This window comes from Hyperolius riggenbachi, chromosome 7 (assembly GCF_040937935.1).
Source record: "Hyperolius riggenbachi isolate aHypRig1 chromosome 7, aHypRig1.pri, whole genome shotgun sequence".
Classification (NCBI taxonomy): domain Eukaryota; kingdom Metazoa; phylum Chordata; class Amphibia; order Anura; family Hyperoliidae; genus Hyperolius; species Hyperolius riggenbachi.
The window spans coordinates 49,756,150-49,775,226 of NC_090652.1; the positions used below are offsets into that span (position 1 = coordinate 49,756,150).

The window sequence follows — 19,077 nt, forward strand, 5'->3', positions numbered from 1 at the left end:
AGCGATCATCACAGTAACTTTATCCCAATCAGTAGCTGATACCCCCTTTTACATGAAAAATCGATTGCTTTTCCCAAACAGACCATCAGGGGGCGCTGTATGACTGATATTGTGGTGAAACCCCTCCCACAAGAAGCTCTGAGGACCGCTGTACTTTTGACAGTTTGCAACAAGGTTCACAGACAGGAAATAGCTGTTTACAGCTGTCTCTAACGGCCAAAACAGCTAGCAGCAGCTACATAACCTGCCCACAGTAACAATGTCACCATGTAATAAATGTCAGAATGTAAATCGGGGAGAGGAAAGATTTTACAATGAGCAAACACTGACTAAATCATTTATACATAATTATTGTAAAAATTAAGCACTTTCTTATTACACTATTTTCACTGGAGTTCCTCTTTAACTTCTAAATTTGCAATGTATTGATTTATTTTTGTCCCCTTTTTGGCTACAGTTTCTCTTTAAAGGAGTTCTTCTTGAAAATAATAAATACAATAAATGCATGCAAATATGATCTGTGATAGGGAGCTGTAGAGTTCATAGTGAAAAGAAGATGAGGATGGCAAGGATTAACATAGGGTTAACCACAGACCAGGAATTCATGGTACTGCCACCTTCAGGTGATGACCACTTCTCCATGTGTCGTTCCTTGTCTGCTGAATTTTCAGTCTCTTCATCACTACTGGCTGAATTGGTCACTACATTGAACTGGACGTTACTTTCATGTGTGACACACTCTTCAACAGTGTGCTGGACTAAAGACATGTTCTCCTCCAACCAGGATAGGTAATACTGGACCCTCGTGTAGATGCCTGGTTGATTAGGCTTTGCACACCCTATACCCCAGCTGATGATGCCAAACTGAAGCCAGATGCCATTCACATTGCACACAAGAGGTCCACCAGAGTCACCCTGAAATAAAAATTCAATCGACTTTTAGTATGTTTTTTGTACTTCTTAAAAAAAAAACTTAAAATAATGAAAAGTAACTAAAGGTTAGGATTAGCCACACTCACAGGATAAACATTTGTTCTCCACAAACGTAATGGTCATGTCTAGGACAACTCGTGGAGAAGCATGTGATCAGTGTGGTCAGGTGATAGAAATGCAAGTCTCTGATTTGCTAGTCATGGTCATGTGATAAAGCAGGATGTGATCACAGCCAATCAGAGCTTTGCAAATCTATCAGCTGATCATACAAATCACACGCTTCTCCATGAGTTCTCCTGACATGACTACCACTAATTCACAATGGATGCATTGATTAAAGTCAGTATATATTGGGGGGAGGTGGGTTAGCATATGTATTTTGATTATCACGTGTAGCATTAACCCCCCTGGCGGTCTATTAAAAACAGCCAGGGGGCAGCAGAGCAGTTTTTTTTTTCTAAATCATGTAGCGAGCCCAGGGCTCACTACATGATAGCCGCTGTGCAGCGGCATCCCCCCGCCCTCTTCGATCGCCTCTGGCGATCTCCGATCAGGAAATCCCGTTCAAAGAACGGGATTTCCTGGAGGGCTTCCCCGTCGCCATGGCGATGGGCGGCATGACGTCGTGACGTCATTGGGAGACCCGATCTACCCCTTAGCGCTGCCTGGCACTGATTGGCCAGGCAGCGCACAGGGTCTGGGGGGGGGGGCGTCACGGCGCGGCGAGCAATCGGCGCAGAGCGGCGGCGATCTGAGGGCACACGCAGCTAGCAAAGTGCTAGCTGCGTGCTGCAAAAAAAAATTATCAAAATCGGCCCAGAAGGGCCTGAGAAATCCCCCTGCGTGGCATAGCCCGTGCTGAGCACGGGCTTACCGCCAGGGAGGTTAAAGAGAGTCTGAAGCCAAGGAAAAAACCTGTTTAACATAATTGCCCCACCTAAAACGCCACATCCCGCAGCTGAAAATGCCATAAATCACCCCAAAACTCACCTGGGTACATCACGGGGCTCCTTCCGCATAGAGGCAGAGCTTTGTGCTGTAGCTCTGCCTCTACACACGTCCATCAGCGCGTATCGCCGCCTCTCCCCGCCCCTCTCAGTCTTCTTTCACTGAGAGGCATAGCCGGCCTGTGACCGGAGCAGTAGATTTAAAAATAAAATAAAAAAGTGGGATATCTAAAAAAAAGTCATTTTTAGGAGAAAGATGATAGATATAAATGTTTCATTTAAAGGGGAACTGAAGTAAGATGTATACGGAGGCTGCCATATTTATTTCCTTTTAATCAATACCAGTTGCCTGGCAGCCCTGCTGGTCTATTTCTCTGCAGTAGTATCTGAATAACACCAGAAACAAGCATGCAGCTAGTCTTGTCAGATGTGGCTTTAAAGTCTGAAACACCTGATCTGCTGCATGCTTGTTCTGGGGCTATGGCTAATAGTATTAGAGGCAGAGGATCAGCAGGGCTGCCAGGCATCTGGTATTGCTTAAAAGGAAATAAACATGGCAGCCTCCATATACCTCTCTCTTCAGTTCCCCTTTAAAGCGATGAAAGGTAAATTACCCAGCCAGTAGTAACCTTTTCACCACTGACGTTTTTAAAGGACAACTATCAAAGTTAACTAAAATTCTACATGCCACATACATTTCCGGTAATTACAAGCAAATAGCAATATTATACAAATGTTTTTTTTTCAACTTTTCATGTTTTATGTGAAGAAAATATGACATTTACAGAGAACAGCGTTCACTGTGGGCATTGCTATGGAGGACTGTGTCCAGCACATCCAGCATAGAGACACAATCTTCACTGGCTATAATCCTGTGAGTAAAATTTTATCAGAATGATAGAAAGCAGAAATATAACTTCAAATAGGTGTGTAAATAACTAATCAGCTGCAGCTCTGTGTGCCTGATCCTCAGGGCCGGAGCTACCATAGAAAAAAATAGGCAACTGCCCCAGAGCCTGTAGGGGCCCCCAAGTTGTCCCTCCCCATGGTAACTTTTGCTCCCCAGGGTCTCTGCAGAGTCTGGTAATTTGGGAGGTGATTGGGGGAGGGTCAGGGGCCCAGGAGGGAAGTTTGGCTGCAACAAAGGGCCTCTAATGATGCTTTTTGGTCGGGAGGGTGTCTGTTGGGGGGCCCCAGGCTAATTTTGCCCTAGGGCCCAACTGTTACTTGAACCGGCCCTGCTGATCCTGTCTCGCTCTCTCTCTCTGCCTCGCAGTATAAACAGTTTACAGAAAGGAAGAGCACATTCTGAATGGGAGGGTATAGGCATGCAAGAACAGGAATAAAATGCAGGTCCTTCTCTTCAGATCCTTTCTCTGTAGCTGACAAATCTCTCAGCTGTTCTAAATCATTCCTCTGTGAATAGTGACAGATAAGTGGAACTTATCTACATGTTATAGCTCTAGCCTAAGGCCGACACAGACTGTTACAAACAGCTGATAAAATAAGGCAATTTTTTCACACAGGCTGTTTTGAGAGACTTCTGAAAAGCTTTCTATTGTTGCTGGCTAAAAGCTCTATAGGGATGTGGGGTTTAGAGAAGGACAGTTTCTTTGGTAGTTGTTCTTTAAAGAACCAAAAATAAAGTTGTTGTTTTTCTTGTGTAAAACAGTAAAATTGTCTGAGTAGCTTTTCTAAAAATCACACGTACCCGGCAGGCATCTTTTTTCCCTGCTTTGTAGCCGGCACAGAGCATGTCTTCCTGGATCAGCTGGTAATTTGGGCCTAGTCGCAGAGCGGACTGATACATGGACTGACAGTCATCATTGGATATTAGAGCCAGCTGCACCTTCTGGAGGGTTTTGGGTGCCTGAAGTGGACCTGTGTGGAGAGACAAGTGACACTTACTATACAATCTGTACTGCATTGGTTGGTGCTAATCACTGTATACCAGGATATCCCACACAACCCACATTGGAGATATTGGCCTCAATTCACTAAGCTTTATCTAACACTTTATCAAACGTTTGATAATTTACCTTATGGGTAAAATCTAATTTTGAAATCACTAAGGTGTTATAGATGTATTGAACGTTTTATCGATAAAACATTCAATAAATCTATAACACCTTGGTGAATACAAAATTAGATTTTAATCATGAGGTAAATTATCAAACGTTTGATAAAGTGTTAGGTATAGCTTAGGGAATTGAGGCCATTGTGACTCTTCTACTCATGATAATTTGGCTTTCAGCAAAGTCACTCCACTTCTTATGCCTGATGCTTTCAAAATCTCATCTTTAACAACAGCCAGTTAACTTACTGGTAATAATGGGTAGGAGGTAGGCGTCCAATTTGTGTTCTGTTTCCAGTTCAACTGGAAATGTTTTTATTCAAAAAGCAATCTGACAACGCGTTTCATGGGTCATGCTCCGCTTCCTCAGGTCAATACAAAATGCCTTGATAGCTGTCAGGCTTGCCAGGTACCAGCTATAGGTCAGACCGTATACCCATATGACTGGCACCTAATACAGCCCTAACACCTGCGCAAAGCTCCTACCTAACAACAAGCTAAATCCCTGCAGGTAGATGTCATGTCACATATAACCTGGCCAGATAGCAAGACACCAAGGCAGCAATGGATGCAATACAGTACACTTGCAATAGTCACCTGAGACCTTTAGAGCTGAGGTAATCAAGGTGTGGTATGTCAATATAGATGCGTGGTCAGACAGGCCGAGATCAGGGCAGGCAGGAAACAGTCATAACGATAAACCAGGCAATTGGTCGGTTCAGGCAGCAGACAAGGGGAATCCAGTAAACAAGCAGAGGTCAAAATCCAGACAATCCAATATAACAAGAGCAGGTAAACAGAGCAACTGGCAAACTAGAGCTATCACAGGCAAGATGTAAGTGTCACAGCAAGGCTTAAATACTGACAGCATCCAATCAGTGGCCGGCCACATGCACACAACAGCCAATCACACGCAGGCATTAATCAGCTGACAGCGAGATCAGCTGACACAGGTGGCAATACATGCCAGCTGACCCAAGCAGTAGTGACCAGCAAAACCTCCTGGCTGTTTGTCAGCCATAGCACACTGGCCAAGAGCATCGCCTGCAATGTGAGGGACCAGGGTTCAATCCCAGGCAGGGTCAGCCTACATCATTTTATATTTAATAAATAACACCCATGCCTGAGTGTCAGCTGACACAACCTCTGTCGCCACCTCAGACCATACTGCGGCCGAGAGGAGCGATTCCTTACCATAGCATAGGGGATAGAGTGTAGGTGCCTCCAGGGGCTTAACTAGAAATCACTGCCCCCCTTCCCCTGCAGGTAAACTAGGAACCAATGTTATTCAATTGGCTAGTGAAAACTTGAATGTTTTTCCCCATGCAGATAACAACTGACAGCAGTGAAGTACTGCACACATCTTCACTATCACTTACATTAGCTTCTGTGATAAAACGGGCATGTTTCACACATACACACACATAGGGCTTGACTCACTAAAACATGATAACTCATATCACAGCCTTTTTTGCGCGCATTTTTGCGTTTGCGCACGTTCATGAATTTTCGCGTGCAGTCGTGAATTTTCGCCAGTGCGCGTGAAAATGTGCGCAAAAGCGGCCGTAATATAAGTTATCACGTTTTAGTGAATCTCTATAATGGAAGCGCCACTAGATGGCGTCACAGAGATGAGTCGGCATCAGACCTGCTATAGAGGAATCCCCGCAGCACGGATGGACGTTAGGAAGTAAGTGGAGGAAGCAAACTCCGCTGTTTATATCTCTGCATACAGCGAGAGCGGCAGTCGGAGCAGCACACTGCTGATATTTACGTGCTGCTCCACTCTGGCGGGGGAAGGGGAGACACAGCCAACACTGTCAGTGCGGCTAAACCACAGTGCATATGCAGGGGAGGCACTCGGGGGACACACAGCTGTAATTTAAATACTACTCCGCTCTGGAGGGGGGCAGGGGAAACCTCATGGCTACATATGTGCCTTATTTATTCATCATTGTGTCGAGGGTGATACTCTGGTTAGCATGCATGTTTTATTTACATACTGCTCTGCTTTGAAGAGCGGAGGGGGACACAGTCATGGCTACATATGTGCCCTAATCACACAGCACTATGTAGTAGAGTGGGATACTTTGGCCGAGACGCACACAACTATAATTTCCACTTTGCTTTGGAAGGGGAGCAGGGGCACAGTCATGGCCGCATAGCCTCCTAAACCACGCTACATATGCTGGATTGGGTGCTTGTTGTGTAGTGTATGGCATATGGAACAATGACCTTAGACCTTTGTATTTCCTCCCCTGGCTTATACACGGGTCAATCATTTTTCCCGAGTTTTTTAGGTAAAAGTTGGGGGGTTGGCTTATACATGGGCTGGCTTATACACGAGTATATACGGTATTCTTGGTCTCTACAAGAATCAACAAGACCCCCCCTCCAAAAAGGCCGGTGCAAATTGGGTCTGCAATGACGTTTCGGCAGCCCAAATCTTGCGCTTGCGATTCCCGCTCAATAGAATGAGAATCACAGCGTGATCGCCCCCAAAACGCTGCAGTGTGACTGTATCCATAGGGATACATTAGGAGCAGCGCTTTGCTGATCGCAGTAGTGTGAACCAGCCCTAATATTTCCTACCCCTTGGCAGGTGTCACGGTAATGAGACATTCACTATCATTGTGTAAGCTGCTGCTTTTCATAGAGCATCTTAAAGGATATCCAAGACAAAAAAAAATTATCTAATAGAGGCCTCACCTAGTATTGTGAATGTATCCAGACCAGGGCTGCTGCATCAGCTGCCCCTCACGATGCCCAGTTTTACCGCATTCTGCCCCGGTACAGGCCGGGACCACAAGTAGTGACGTTTGAACTGTTTTTTCTTTGGCCCACGCATGTGCTGTTAATTCTGTGACGCCACTCTGGATGCACTGCTGTTGTCGTGACATGCGCGGGCCAAAGAAGATCTGATATAAAGCTTGTGGTTGAGTCGTATACTGGGACAGATTGTGGTGAAACAGAGCATTGTGGAGGCAACTGAGGCAGCAGTCCTGGTCTAGACACATTCATGATAGTATATAAGGCTTCTATTTAAGTTTTTTATATTTTATTAAAAAAAATAGTAATAATAATACATTTTGGCTATCCTTTTAGCCTCGCACACACATATGAAACATGTCACACTGCGTCAGGCATTGCAGGGCTGAGGCTGTACAGACACCTAGCTAGACTGCAGGCTAAAGATGTGCTTTTTTGCTATGAAAGGGAAGGGGAAGGGGGAGGGCCAGCAGGGCGGAATGAAAGTGACATCACACAGTGGCCAGGGACAGGGTCAGTAGGGGGGGAAACAATAGTCTCAGCCGGAGCACATTGACTCCACCTGGTTGATCACTGGCCACGACATCAGGGAGTATTAGGGGCCTCTATACACTTGCTAAATTCTTGGCAGAGATTGTCATTATCGCGTACATTAAAAAGGGGCGCTGGGAAAAAAGGGTGCGGGGTTTTAAACGATAAACATGGATAACGTTTAAAAATATAATGTACTATATTTCGTTTAAATATTCGTTTTTATAAAGTTATAAATCATTAAATAATGTGCATGAAATCGGCAATTGTGAAAACGTTAATCTTCCGTTTAAAAAGTGAAATGTATAATAACGTTTAAAAAAAATTAGTAAGTAACCCTCCCTGTACCTACCCCTAACCCCTAGACCCCCGTATTGGTGCCTAAACCTAAGACCCCCCTGGTGGTGCCTAACCCTAAGACCCCCCTGGTGGTGCCTAAACCTAAGACCCCCCTGGTGGTGCCTAAACCTAAGACCCCCTGGTGGTGCCTAAACCTAAGACCCCCCTGGTGGTGCCTAAACCTAAGACTCCCCTGATGGTGCCTAAACCTAAGACCCCCCTGGTGGTGCCTAAACCTTACCCCCCTGGTGGTGCCTAAACCTAAGACCCCCCTGGTGGTGCCTAAACCTAAGACTCCCCTGATGGTGCCTAAACCTAAGACCCTCCTGATGGTGCCTAAACCTAAGACCCCCCTGGTGGTACCTAAACCTAAGACCCCCCTGGTGGTGCCTAAACCTAAGACCCCCCTGGTGGTGCCTAAACCTAATACCCCCCTGGTGGTGCCTAAACCTAAGACCCCCCTGACGGTGCCTAAACCTAAGACCCCCCTGGTGGTGCCTAAACCTAAGACCCTCCTTAGTGATCCCTGTATTGTGTGTAGAATAATGTTTTAGAAACAGTAAGGGATAAAATATATTACAATTTACGTTACGTACTAATCGCTTTATTTTGTGAATAATAATGTTTTACAAAGGGATAACATTTAAAATAATGTTTTATTGAAATAGGAAACGTAAATCATCACAAGCAGTTATAAAACATTAAAAATCTTCGGGCGCCGTTGGAAAACGTTATTATTCTCGGGCGCCCTTTTTTTCCCGTTCAGCGCCCAGTAAACGATATTTATTATGGGAGTGAATGGCGGCGCCCGATTTGTCCACTAGCCTCCTGCGCCCTTTTTTACCGTCATTATCTGCAACCCTGAACGATTTTCATCTGGCACCCATGTAAAAAAAATAATATAACCTTAAAAAAAACACATACGCTAAACGAAGAGAAGATACAACAATATCTATAGGATAAGAGGATAATGAAAAAAAAAATGTACCGGTATACATTTCCATTACATTCAGGGCGTAACAATACACCCTGCAAGGGATGCAGCTGCAGGGGGGCCCAGAAGCCACAGGGGCCCCGTCCCGAGAGACAACTAAGGGAACGGAGAAAAAACGTTCTGCTCTATGCAAAATTGTTCTAAACTGCATCTGCTCAGGCACCGATAAGGAATCATACAAGGTTTTGCAGACAAAGATTTGTAGACAGTTCCTATGCAACAAGGTTTTGTGTACAGCACCCAGCCCCCAACCTCTCTATCCCTCCCCAAGTGCTCTGTACTGTAGTGATGCTGGAGAAATCTGCAGAGCCAGTTCTGCTCCATCAGAGGAGGACAGAGTGAGTGTAATAAGCTGAGGCTGGGAGCACAGTCATCTGTCGGTTTTCTGTATGCATTTTCTTGCCACCATGTGTGTCTGCATGTGTGTAAACATGCACGTTTTATCACAGAAGCTAATGTAATTGATAGAGAAAATGTGTCCAAAGTTTCGCAGGGGGGCCAAGTTATTTCTAGTTACGCTCTTGATTACATTTTAGGTGGAACACAAAATTTGGTCATCCCGCCTTAGCAGAAAATTTGCCTGATGATCAACAATGATGAACTACTCAGTGAAGACATTTGTGAGGATGGTTACCTGTTTCCCCAGTGTAACCCCAGCCGGTCGCCCAGCACATGGTATTCTCAGGAAGTTGGATATCCGAAGTGGGAAGACACACGGGAAGGATGAAGGCAGTAGATCCAACTGGACTCTCCAGCTCTACCAGAGCAATGTCCCCACCGACACCTCGTCCTTGTGCTGTGAAGTTGGGGTGTATAATGACCTGTTTGATGGCTCTCTTCACCACTCCGCTGTTCTGAAGGTCTGAAAGTTGGTAGACCCCGAGGTAGGCAGTGTACAGTGACAGATTAAGCGGTCTGTGAGAAGAAGGTCAATATGTGGTCATTGACATGGAACACACAGAACATGCCTAAGGATCATGAATATTTTGTAGAATCATGGTGGGACTTTTAAAAAATCATGGGTCCCACAGCAAAAATTAGATCCACATCTTTTCTCCCTACAAAATGATCCTGCTGATAGGAAGGGAAGCCACCATGACACCTCCATAGCAGAGCAGCCACCGTCACTCATTCACCCATAAAAATTATGCGATAACAACTCTCCACTATCAGAGGGAGGTGGAGCCCCTTATTAGTATATATATGCATTCAATTCACCCTTCTACTATATAGCTTTGGTAAGACTTTATGGTCTTGATTCACTAATGCTGTGAATACACTAACATACATTGGTCAGGAATCAAACCCAGGTCAACTGCTTGGAGGGCAGCTATGCTCACCACTATACCACCCACACTACAGGCTGAAGCCAGCCTAGCTGGCCTGGGAAGGATGAAAAGCTAGGTGGCAATGCAACCATTCCTGCTAACTAAAGCTTACTTGTGTCTTACAACACATTAGCTTAAGACTTTACCAAATCCAATGCTCCAATATGGGGAAGCTTCTCTGTTTGCTGTTTTTTTTTGTTTTTTTCTTTTTTAAGTGTGGTGTCACAGTTCACTCATCTCTTCAACTACAAGAAAGGCCCAGGAGTAGTCTTAGCTCCCGTAATATCTATGTAACGGCAGGGCTCTTATTACACTTTCTCTTAAAGGGCTATGGAAACTGTTTTTGCCCATGCGATAAAGCAAGATGCAAAAATGAAAGAAGGGGGGGAGGGGAGGAGGAGGGGAGGAGAGGAGGAGGGGAGGAGTGAAGGAGGGGAAGGGAAGAAGGGGAGGAGAGGAGGGGGGGGAGGGGAGGAGGGAAGGAGGTAAGAAGGGAAGGAGGGGAGGAGAGGAGGAAGGGAGGAGAGGAGGAGGGGAGGAGGGAAGGAGGGAGTTGTGGGGTCCTATATAAGGAATAACAATCAGCCAGGAGCAAGCTAACAAGCCTACAAGAGCATAACTAAGCTTTCCCTGTCTCAAGTTAATTGGCTCCCCCCAAAATTGGCCCTAGACTACAGTACTTACACTACATAATATAGACATATGGCAATGGTAGGGATTAGATTGTGAGTTCCTTTGAGGGACAGCTAGTGACAAGATATATATATATATATATACATTGTACAGCGCTGCGTAATATGTCGGCGCTATATAAATACTAAATAATATTAATAATAATAAAGTGGTGAATGTTAACAATCTTGACGTCAGTGTCTCATTAGGAAGAAAACTCTTCATTTCCTGTCTAGACTGAAAGTAGGTAAAAGTCTTCCAGAGAGATAAATGCTGCAATGGAAACATAAAAAAAAAGCTCTTTGTAGTGATGGAATGATAGATCATTAGTCATACCTCCTTCACTGGTGACACCATGGGCTGTAATTTAAATCCACGGTGTCACAAGGACTGGATCTGAGGGAATAACTCTATAGCATGTGCAACATTTTATAGTCTTCTCTAAACTGCAAGGATATATTTGTTTCTCTCTCAGTCCCTTCGAACAAAATTAAATGATTCCAGACAGGGAGACAAACTCTAGTGAAATGTACTTTTTTCCTGCATTTGAGATTATTTTGACAGTCTCATGTGTAGATCTTAACATGAACTGAGCTGCATTTTTAGCCGCCAGGGCATCTCAAAAGCATGTTAAAAATGCATGCCAACAATGTGGCCCATTACAAAAAAAGTCTATTCTACTTCTTCTTTTTGCATTTAAATGTTTTTAGAGGCTTTTATTACCCTATCTCCTCAGCCTGCTGTCCACAAGTAGCAGGCAGATATGAACAGTTGTTATAGGTAGTAGCAATGAGCAAACAAAAGTGTGTGTGTGTGTGGGGAAGAGGGGGGGTAGGACACTGTGCTTCAAACAGTTTAGAGAAGTCACACTTGATTACATTTACACGCTCCCTAGGATAAATAAAGCGCAGAGGGCGGGGGGTGGGGGGCAGGTTGGGATTATGTCAGCTCCTAAAGCTATTAGAAACCGGAGCAAACTGCAGAAAAAAAGCTGCTTGGATCCCTTACCTCTAGTGTGGTATTGTAGCTCTGTTTTGCCTATTCTGCATAAATTTTCACCTACAACCACTCCCCTTAGTGTTTATTATTGGGTGTGGCATCAAATATAGCAGCACATGGTCTATTTCCTTACATTTGGAAGCAGTGAGCCGCTGTCAGCACCCAGGAACTGGCAATGAGGGAACCCCCGCATGACATCGTTTTGCCTCCCTGTAGGCTGACCTGCCAGGGCCACTCCCCTTTCTTGGCGTCTTCTCCTCCCACAATGCGCTCTGTCGCCATTGGTCTTCCGCAAGCTGTTAAATCAGGGAAGGAATAATAGACATTTTTTATACACTGATATATGCAGATATCATCACAACTGACCAGTGTGACCTGGGGCAAGTCGGCCACCCCACCCCACTCCCCATCCAACAAGCAGCCGACCAAAAAGCGGCATTAAGGGCACTCTGTTGGAGCAAAATATCTTCTCAGGGCCCTTGAGCCTGCTGCTGGCCCCGCCCAGATCCCCCTCCAACTTGACTGTGCTCCTCTGCAATGCCTTCTGCAGAGTAATGTCACGGTGGGTGCACTCCTCTGTTAGTCCATGGCTCCATGCACTCCCCACCTTCATCCTTACTAGAGTTGGGCCGAACCTCCGATTTTAGGTTCGCGAACCGGGTTCGCGAACTTCCGCGGAAGGTTCGGTTCGCGTTAAAGTTCGCGAACCGCAATAGACTTCAATGGGGATGCGAACTTTGAAAAAAAAATAATTATGCTGGCCACAAAAGTGATGGAAAAGATGTTTCAAGGGGTCTAACACCTGGAGGGGGGCATGGCGGAGTGGGATACACGCCAAAAGTCCCCGGGAAAAATCTGGATTTGACGAAAAGCAGCGTTTTAAGGGCAGAAATCACATTGAATGCTAAATGACAGGCCTAAAGTGCTTTAAAACATCTTGCATGTGTATACATCAATCAGGTAGTGTAATTAAGGTACTGCTTCACACTGACACACCAAACTCCACTGAACAGAACAGGTATGCAGTGGCGGGTTCACTAAACAGGTATACAGTGGCGGGTCCACTGAACAGAACAGGTATGCAGTGGCGGGTTCACTGAACAGGTATGCAGTGGTGGGTTCACAGAACAGGTATGCAATGGTGGGTTCACAGAACAGGTATGCAGTGGCAGCAGGATCACTGAACAGGTATGCAGTGGTGGGTGGGTTCACAGAACAGGTATGCAGTGGTGGGTTCACAGAACAGGTATGCAGTGGCAGGATCACTGAACAGGTATGCAGTGGTGGTGGGTGGGTTCACAGAACAAGTATGCAGTGGCAGGATCACTGAACAGGTATGCAGTGGTGGGTGGGTTCACAGAACAGGTATGCAGTGGCAGCAGGATCACTGAACAGGTATGCAGTGGTGGGTGGGTTCACAGAACAGGTATGCAGTGGTGGGTTCACAGAACAGGTATGCAGTGGCAGGATCACTGAACAGGTATGCAGTGGTGGTGCGTGGGTTCACAGAACAAGTATGCAGTGGCAGGATCACTGAACAGGTATGCAGTGGTGGGTGGGTTCACAGAACAGGTATGCAGTGGCAGCAGGATCACTGAACAGGTATGCAGTGGTGGGTGGGTTCACAGAACAGGTATGCAGTGGCAGGATCACTGAACAGGTATGCAGTGGTGGTGGGTGGGTTCACAGAACAGGTATGCAGTGGCAGGATCACTGAACAGGTATGCAGTGGTGGTGGGTGGGTTCACAGAACAGGTATGCAGTGGCAGGATCACTGAACAGGTATGCAGTGGTGGTGGGTGGGTTCACAGAACAGGTATGCAGTGGCAGGATCACTGAACAGGTATGCAGTGGCAGGATCACAGTACAGGTATGCAGTGGGCTGAGGGCTCACTGAACAGAACAGGTATGCAGCCAGGAAGAAGTTAAGCCTAACTAATCTTTCCCTATATGAGAGACTGCAGCAGCTCGCCCTACTCTCACTAATGCAGGCACACGAGTGGCCGTAATGGCCGCCGCTGCCTGCCTTATATAAGGGGGGTGGGGCTCCAGGGGCTAGTGTAGCCTAATTGGCTACACTGGGCCTGCTGACTGTGATGTAGAGGGTCAAAGTTGACCCTCAGGTGCATTATGGGGCGAACCGAACTTCTTCCGCAAAACGTTCGCGTGCGGTACCCGCACACGAACCACCTAAGTTCGCGCGAACCACGTTCGCCGGCGAACCGTTCGGCCCAACTCTAATCCTTACAGGGGTTACTCTGTTCACGGAGGAGAGGCGCCCTTGTGAGGTTGAAGTAGGGGAGTGCATGGAGCTACGGGCTGATGGTGGGGCCCCTGGGAGCAGAGCTGGGACAAGGTCCTCCAGCACCCAAGGCTGAGACCCCAAAGTGCGCCCCTCCATCCCTCCCACCCCAGCCGTCACACACTGATTGCTATTAGACTAAGAGGCGCCACAGGGCCCACAACCTCCCCAACACCTTAATATGTAGATATCTGGTTTGCAGTCACTGCTATGTATCCCCTTTTCTTATTTCTTTCTGCTTCCAACACAATTAGGAATGACAGCTGAATGAATTCTGCGCCCCCTCTTACACTGCGCCCTGAGGCTGGAGCCTCTCCAGCCTATGCCTCGGCCCGGCCCTGCCTGGGAGCACAGTTAAGTTGAGGGCTTTGAGGCTCTGGGGCAATGCCCCCCTTTGCCTCTATGAAAGCACCGACCCTGTTCTGTTGCATTCTTATTTTTCAGGAAAAAATGGTCCTCTTATGGAGTAACAGCTTCTGATTCTGCTCATCCAGATACAGAGCTGAATTCCTTCTTTCCCTGAAAATAAGCCCTAGCTGGAATGTTGAGCATGCTTGAAATATAAGCCCTACCCCAAAAATAAGCCCTAGTGGAAATTAAAGAGGATGAAGAGACGGCAAGCAAGTGGGGACACAGCGGTGCAGTACCGATTTGGCACCGGTCCTGTCATTCTAGCACACAGCAAGGGCAGGCACCTGATCAGCACATTGCACAGAAGGAAGAGGCGGCCAGCAAGCAGGGACACAGCTGTGTAGTGCAGATCGGGGCAACGGTCCTGTCATCTCAGCACACAGCAAGGCTATCAGCTGTGCAGGAATGACAGAGCAGGTGCCTGATCAGTACAGTAGCATACCTTCAAATCCAGAAGATGACCCAGCACCGTCTTTATAATGTATTATAAGCTGTTTATTGAGGCATCATAAAACAAAGGCAGGATACAGCGTAACAAGAGGCTAATGCATCCAACAGCGACGTTTCGGGAGGACGTCCTCATTTTCTCAAGCCTGCAATGTCCTCCCTTTCTCAAGCCTGGTCAGAGGCGTTGCAGGCTTGAGAAAGGGAGGACGTCCTCCCGAAACATTGCTGTTGGATGCATCCTGCCTTTGTTTTATGATGCCTCAATAAAGAGCTTATAATACATTAACAAGAAGGTGCTGGGTCATCTTCTGGCTTTCCAGATCCTTTCAATCCCCAAGGTCTGAGGGATTTGGACCTACAAGCACGTTGACCTGTTTGGTGGGTGCAACCTGCATCTTGGCTGTTCTACCTTCAAATCCAGGCATGGGCATAACAATCCCCCCTGCGACCCCTGCCATCACAGGGGGGCCCAGAGGCATTGGGGGCCCCGCCTCCTTCTTCTCCCGCAAATGCAGCCATATAGCATTAGCAAAGAAACCTCCCCATTCACTCACAAAAACCAAGTGCAGGAGCATGTGTAATTATTTCCTGCCTCCAGAGGCTGCTTCACAGCAGAACACACTGCCATTTGTCGGCTCCCAATCACATAGGGTTTGGGGACCAAGGGGGCCACATGCTATCATTTTTGCAGGGGGCCCTATTAAGTCTAGTTAAGCCCCTGAATCCAGGAGCAGCACAATACAAAGGAAATATAGGACATCCCCTGAAAATAGGCCCTAGCGCATCTTTTAGAGCACAAATTAATACAAGATTGTCTTATTTTTGGGGAAACACGGTAAAAGATAATGATATAAACAAAGAATTGGGTCAAAGAGATCAGCAATGTTAAAGTTTACATTATTTACCTGTCTGTGCCATAATCTCTTGGAATCATGGGTAAAAGGGGAAGAAACAAGAAAGAAAATGAGAAACTGCATAAAATATTCAAGAGATTTCATGATTTTTTTTTTACTTCTTCCTTTTCATATATATTAAATGAACAGTATGTCATGAACATTGTAGAAGTGGTCTTTCACAGAATAAATGTGCATGGAGTTTACGTGTTTCCCCATATTTGTGTGTTCTTTTCTTTTATATCCAAAAACCCCCCAAAAAACTGATAGGATATTTGAGTTTACCTACAAACTGGCTCTATTATTATTGTTATCTCTATATATAAAGCCCTGTGTCCTTGCATCCTCCTCCTGTGTCCATGTTTTTGGCCTACAACGCATGCGCGGCATGCGGGCGGCCGTTGGGACAGGACGAGGATGGCTACAGTGCAAAGTATTATTAAAAAATACAAGATTCTCCGTAATCTGGGAAGTCTCAGAGGACATGGACGGAAGAGAAAAGAGACACCTGTACTGGCCAGGAGGATAGTAAGAGAGGTGAAAAAGAATCCGAGGATCACCACCAAGGCCATCCTGGTAAATGTGGGCTCTGCTGGTGGCAATGTCTCAAGGCAGACAATCCAACAGACACTGCACACTGCTGGGTTCCACAGAGGCAGAACAAGGAGGATGCCGCTTCTCCAGATCAGGCATACAAAATCTCATTTGGCCTTTGCAAATGCTCATCTGGACAAAGAAGAAGACTTCTGGTTTTCTGTGTCATGGTCAGTGCTGCTCGGATACCTCTTTTCAAAATCTGGATTGAATTCGGATCCGGATACCCAGATATCCCGATCCAAATCGGATATCCGAGTTTGAAATTTTGGAATCCGAATCGGATATCCGAACCCAGTATCCCAGATATCCGCCCGGATTCGGATATCCGGGTAGAAAACCGGACATGGGCTTTAAATTGCTTGTAAAACGTTTTTTAGGGTAAATGAGGCATGTAGCATCATGGTTTTTTTTAAAGGGAAACACTTATTAATGATGTGGTGACTTAAATCAATCTTTCTCTCTCTCTCTCTTTCTCTCTCTCTCTTGAGAGAGAGAGAGAGAGAGAGAGAGAGAGAGAAAGAGAGAGAGAGAGAGAGAGAGAGAGAGAGAGAGAGAGAGAGAGAGAGAGAGAGAGAGAGAGAGAGAGAGAGAGAGAGAGAGAGAGAGAGAGAGAGAGAGAGAGGTTTTTGCCATTGAAGGTGATTTTGGCTTCTGCGCGGATATCTGAACTAACTATCCGCCCGGATTTCGGATTTCAGATGGGAAATCTGAGTTTGCTCGGATAGTCTATTCGGATTTAAAAAAATATCCAAATGGCTATTCAAAGTTCGGATAGTGGAAAAAGTTCGGATTATCTGGGTAGTTCGGATACCCGAATATTGGATGAGCACCACTGGTTATGGTCAGATGTAACAAAAATTTAATTGTTTGGTCACAATGATGTTTCCTTAATTTGCCATAAAAAAGGAGAAGCCTTCAACCCAAAGAACACGATCCCCGCTGTCAAACATGGTGGTGGGAACCTAATGCTTTGAGGGTGTTTTTCAGCCAATGGACCAGGGAACCAAATCACAGTAAATGGCACCATGAAAAAAAGAGCAATACATGAGGATTCTCAAGGACAACATCAGGCAGTCTGCAGAGAAACTTGGCCTTGGGCACTAGTGGATATTTCTGCATGACAATGACCCAAAACACACAGCAAAAGTGGTGAATAAATGGTTAGCAGACAACATAAACATTTTGGAGTGGCCCAGCCAGAGTCCTGACTTGAATCCAATTGAGGATATGAGGAGGGAGCTAAAGATCAGGGTGTTGGAAAGAAGAACCCTCCACCCTGAAAGATTTGCAGCTCGTTGCTAAAGATAATTGGGCAAAAATACCTGTGGAGACATGCAAAAAGCTGGTCTGCAATTATAGAAAGCGTTTGATTGCTGTAATAGGCTTTTCTATTGATTATTGAGAAAGGTATGAATAATTTTAGACTGGACACTTTTTGCTCAAATGTAAATCAAAGGTGAGATTTTTTTCCCACAATACTGCTTCTTGTACATTGTTTTATTATCATTTGGGAAACACCTGTGACATTTCTTGTCAAAAAATTACTTGCTGGTTGAATAAAAGTAACTTGAAGTCAAAATTTGCCAGGAGTATGAATAATTATGGACAGCTCTGTATAATGTGCAATGCTTGCCTAGCTCTTGGTAGAGAGCATTAGATTGTGCCAGTTTGAGTGACAGTTAGTGATGTCTGTTTCTACTTGTGCCCAACGTGCTTTTCCAAATTGGCACTTATTACAATGCAAATATGCATGGGCTTACCTGTAGCTGTGCCATGCATGGCAATAGGGAATTGCACGTGCAATGCAAAAAACTGCAGCATGCTGTCCAAATTTTAAATCAGTTAACGTCAGTTATAACTGAATGGACAACTGATGTGCAAGGTAATGTCCGTGTCCTTGTAAAAGAGGCCTTAGACAATAGCTACACTACCATAACAATTAAATGAATCAATTTATCTTTATTTCACATTTCATAACATCGATCACCAAAGAAACTATACAGTTATAAAAACGTAAGAAACATGACTCCTCCGTCTTTTCACCGATATCTGGAAGAAACCATTCTGGCTTATCTTGAATACACACTAATTAACCTGCTTGTACATGAGTTGATTGTTTCCGACTGGAGCGAATAAAAGCAGAGTGGAAAAACTGGTGTATGTCTATCTTGTGACTGTGGGCTGATCTTTTTTCTAACAATTTACTACAATTAACCCCAAGATGATACTATCAATGCAGGTGACTCAGAGACAGACATAGGCCCATGCAGATGCACACAGTCTGGGCCAGATTATCCTCTTGGTTCAGGTTTGCGTTAGTACCCACTACCCAGCCCGTTCAGAAGCTGTCGCTCCCCTCCAAGTAGTTGCCTTTCCCCCTGTCATTTTCCTCCATGTGGCTGATTATTACTATGTATTTTGACTTGTGAAGTGCTGCAGATGTCAGTGCTATATAAACACATAATAATAATATGGTTGGACATTATACTATGACTATGGTAGGATTAGGGTGGGAGCTCCCCTGAGGACAGTCAGTCAGTGACATGACTATGCACTCTGTAAAGTGCTGCAAAAGATGTTAGTGCTATATAAATACATAAAAATAATGTCGTAGCACATTAGACTATGACTATGGTAGGATTAGAGTGTGAGCTCCTCTGAGGACAGTTTGGGAAATGACTATGTACTCTGTAAAGTGCTGCAAAAGATGGCAGTGCTATATAAATACATCATAATAATATGGTAGGATATTAGACTATGACTACAGTAGGATTAGAGTGTGAGCTCCTCTGAGGACAGTCAGTGGCATGACTATGTACTCTGTAAAAGGCTGCAGAAGAT

The 19,077-nt window shown here is 45.4% G+C and overlaps 1 protein-coding gene across 1 annotated transcript; it reads right to left on the minus strand.

Moving 5' to 3' along the window:
* Window positions 1-407: 407 nt before the first annotated feature.
* Window positions 408-18,032, minus strand: LOC137524307 (serine protease 27-like). Its single transcript, XM_068244022.1, has 5 exons — window positions 17,997-18,032; window positions 11,720-11,882; window positions 9,222-9,502; window positions 3,592-3,761; window positions 408-915 (listed from the first exon to the last, which is right to left on the minus strand). The coding sequence occupies exons 1-5, from the start codon at window positions 18,013-18,015 to the stop codon at window positions 541-543; spliced, it is 1,008 nt and encodes a 335-aa protein (XP_068100123.1). The 5' UTR covers window positions 18,016-18,032; the 3' UTR covers window positions 408-540.
* Window positions 18,033-19,077: the final 1,045 nt, after the last annotated feature.

What these genes read in the sequence shown, in the direction of transcription:
- LOC137524307 (XM_068244022.1), bottom strand. An exon ending in GCGGCTCACTGCTTCCAAAT is followed by an intron (nt 9,503 to 11,719) that starts GTAAGGAAATAG and finishes TTCTTCTCACAG; the next exon opens with ACCGCTTAATCTGTCACTGT. An exon ending in GGGTTACACTGGGGAAACAG is followed by an intron (nt 3,762 to 9,221) that starts GTAACCATCCTC and finishes CTCTCCACACAG; the next exon opens with GTCCACTTCAGGCACCCAAA.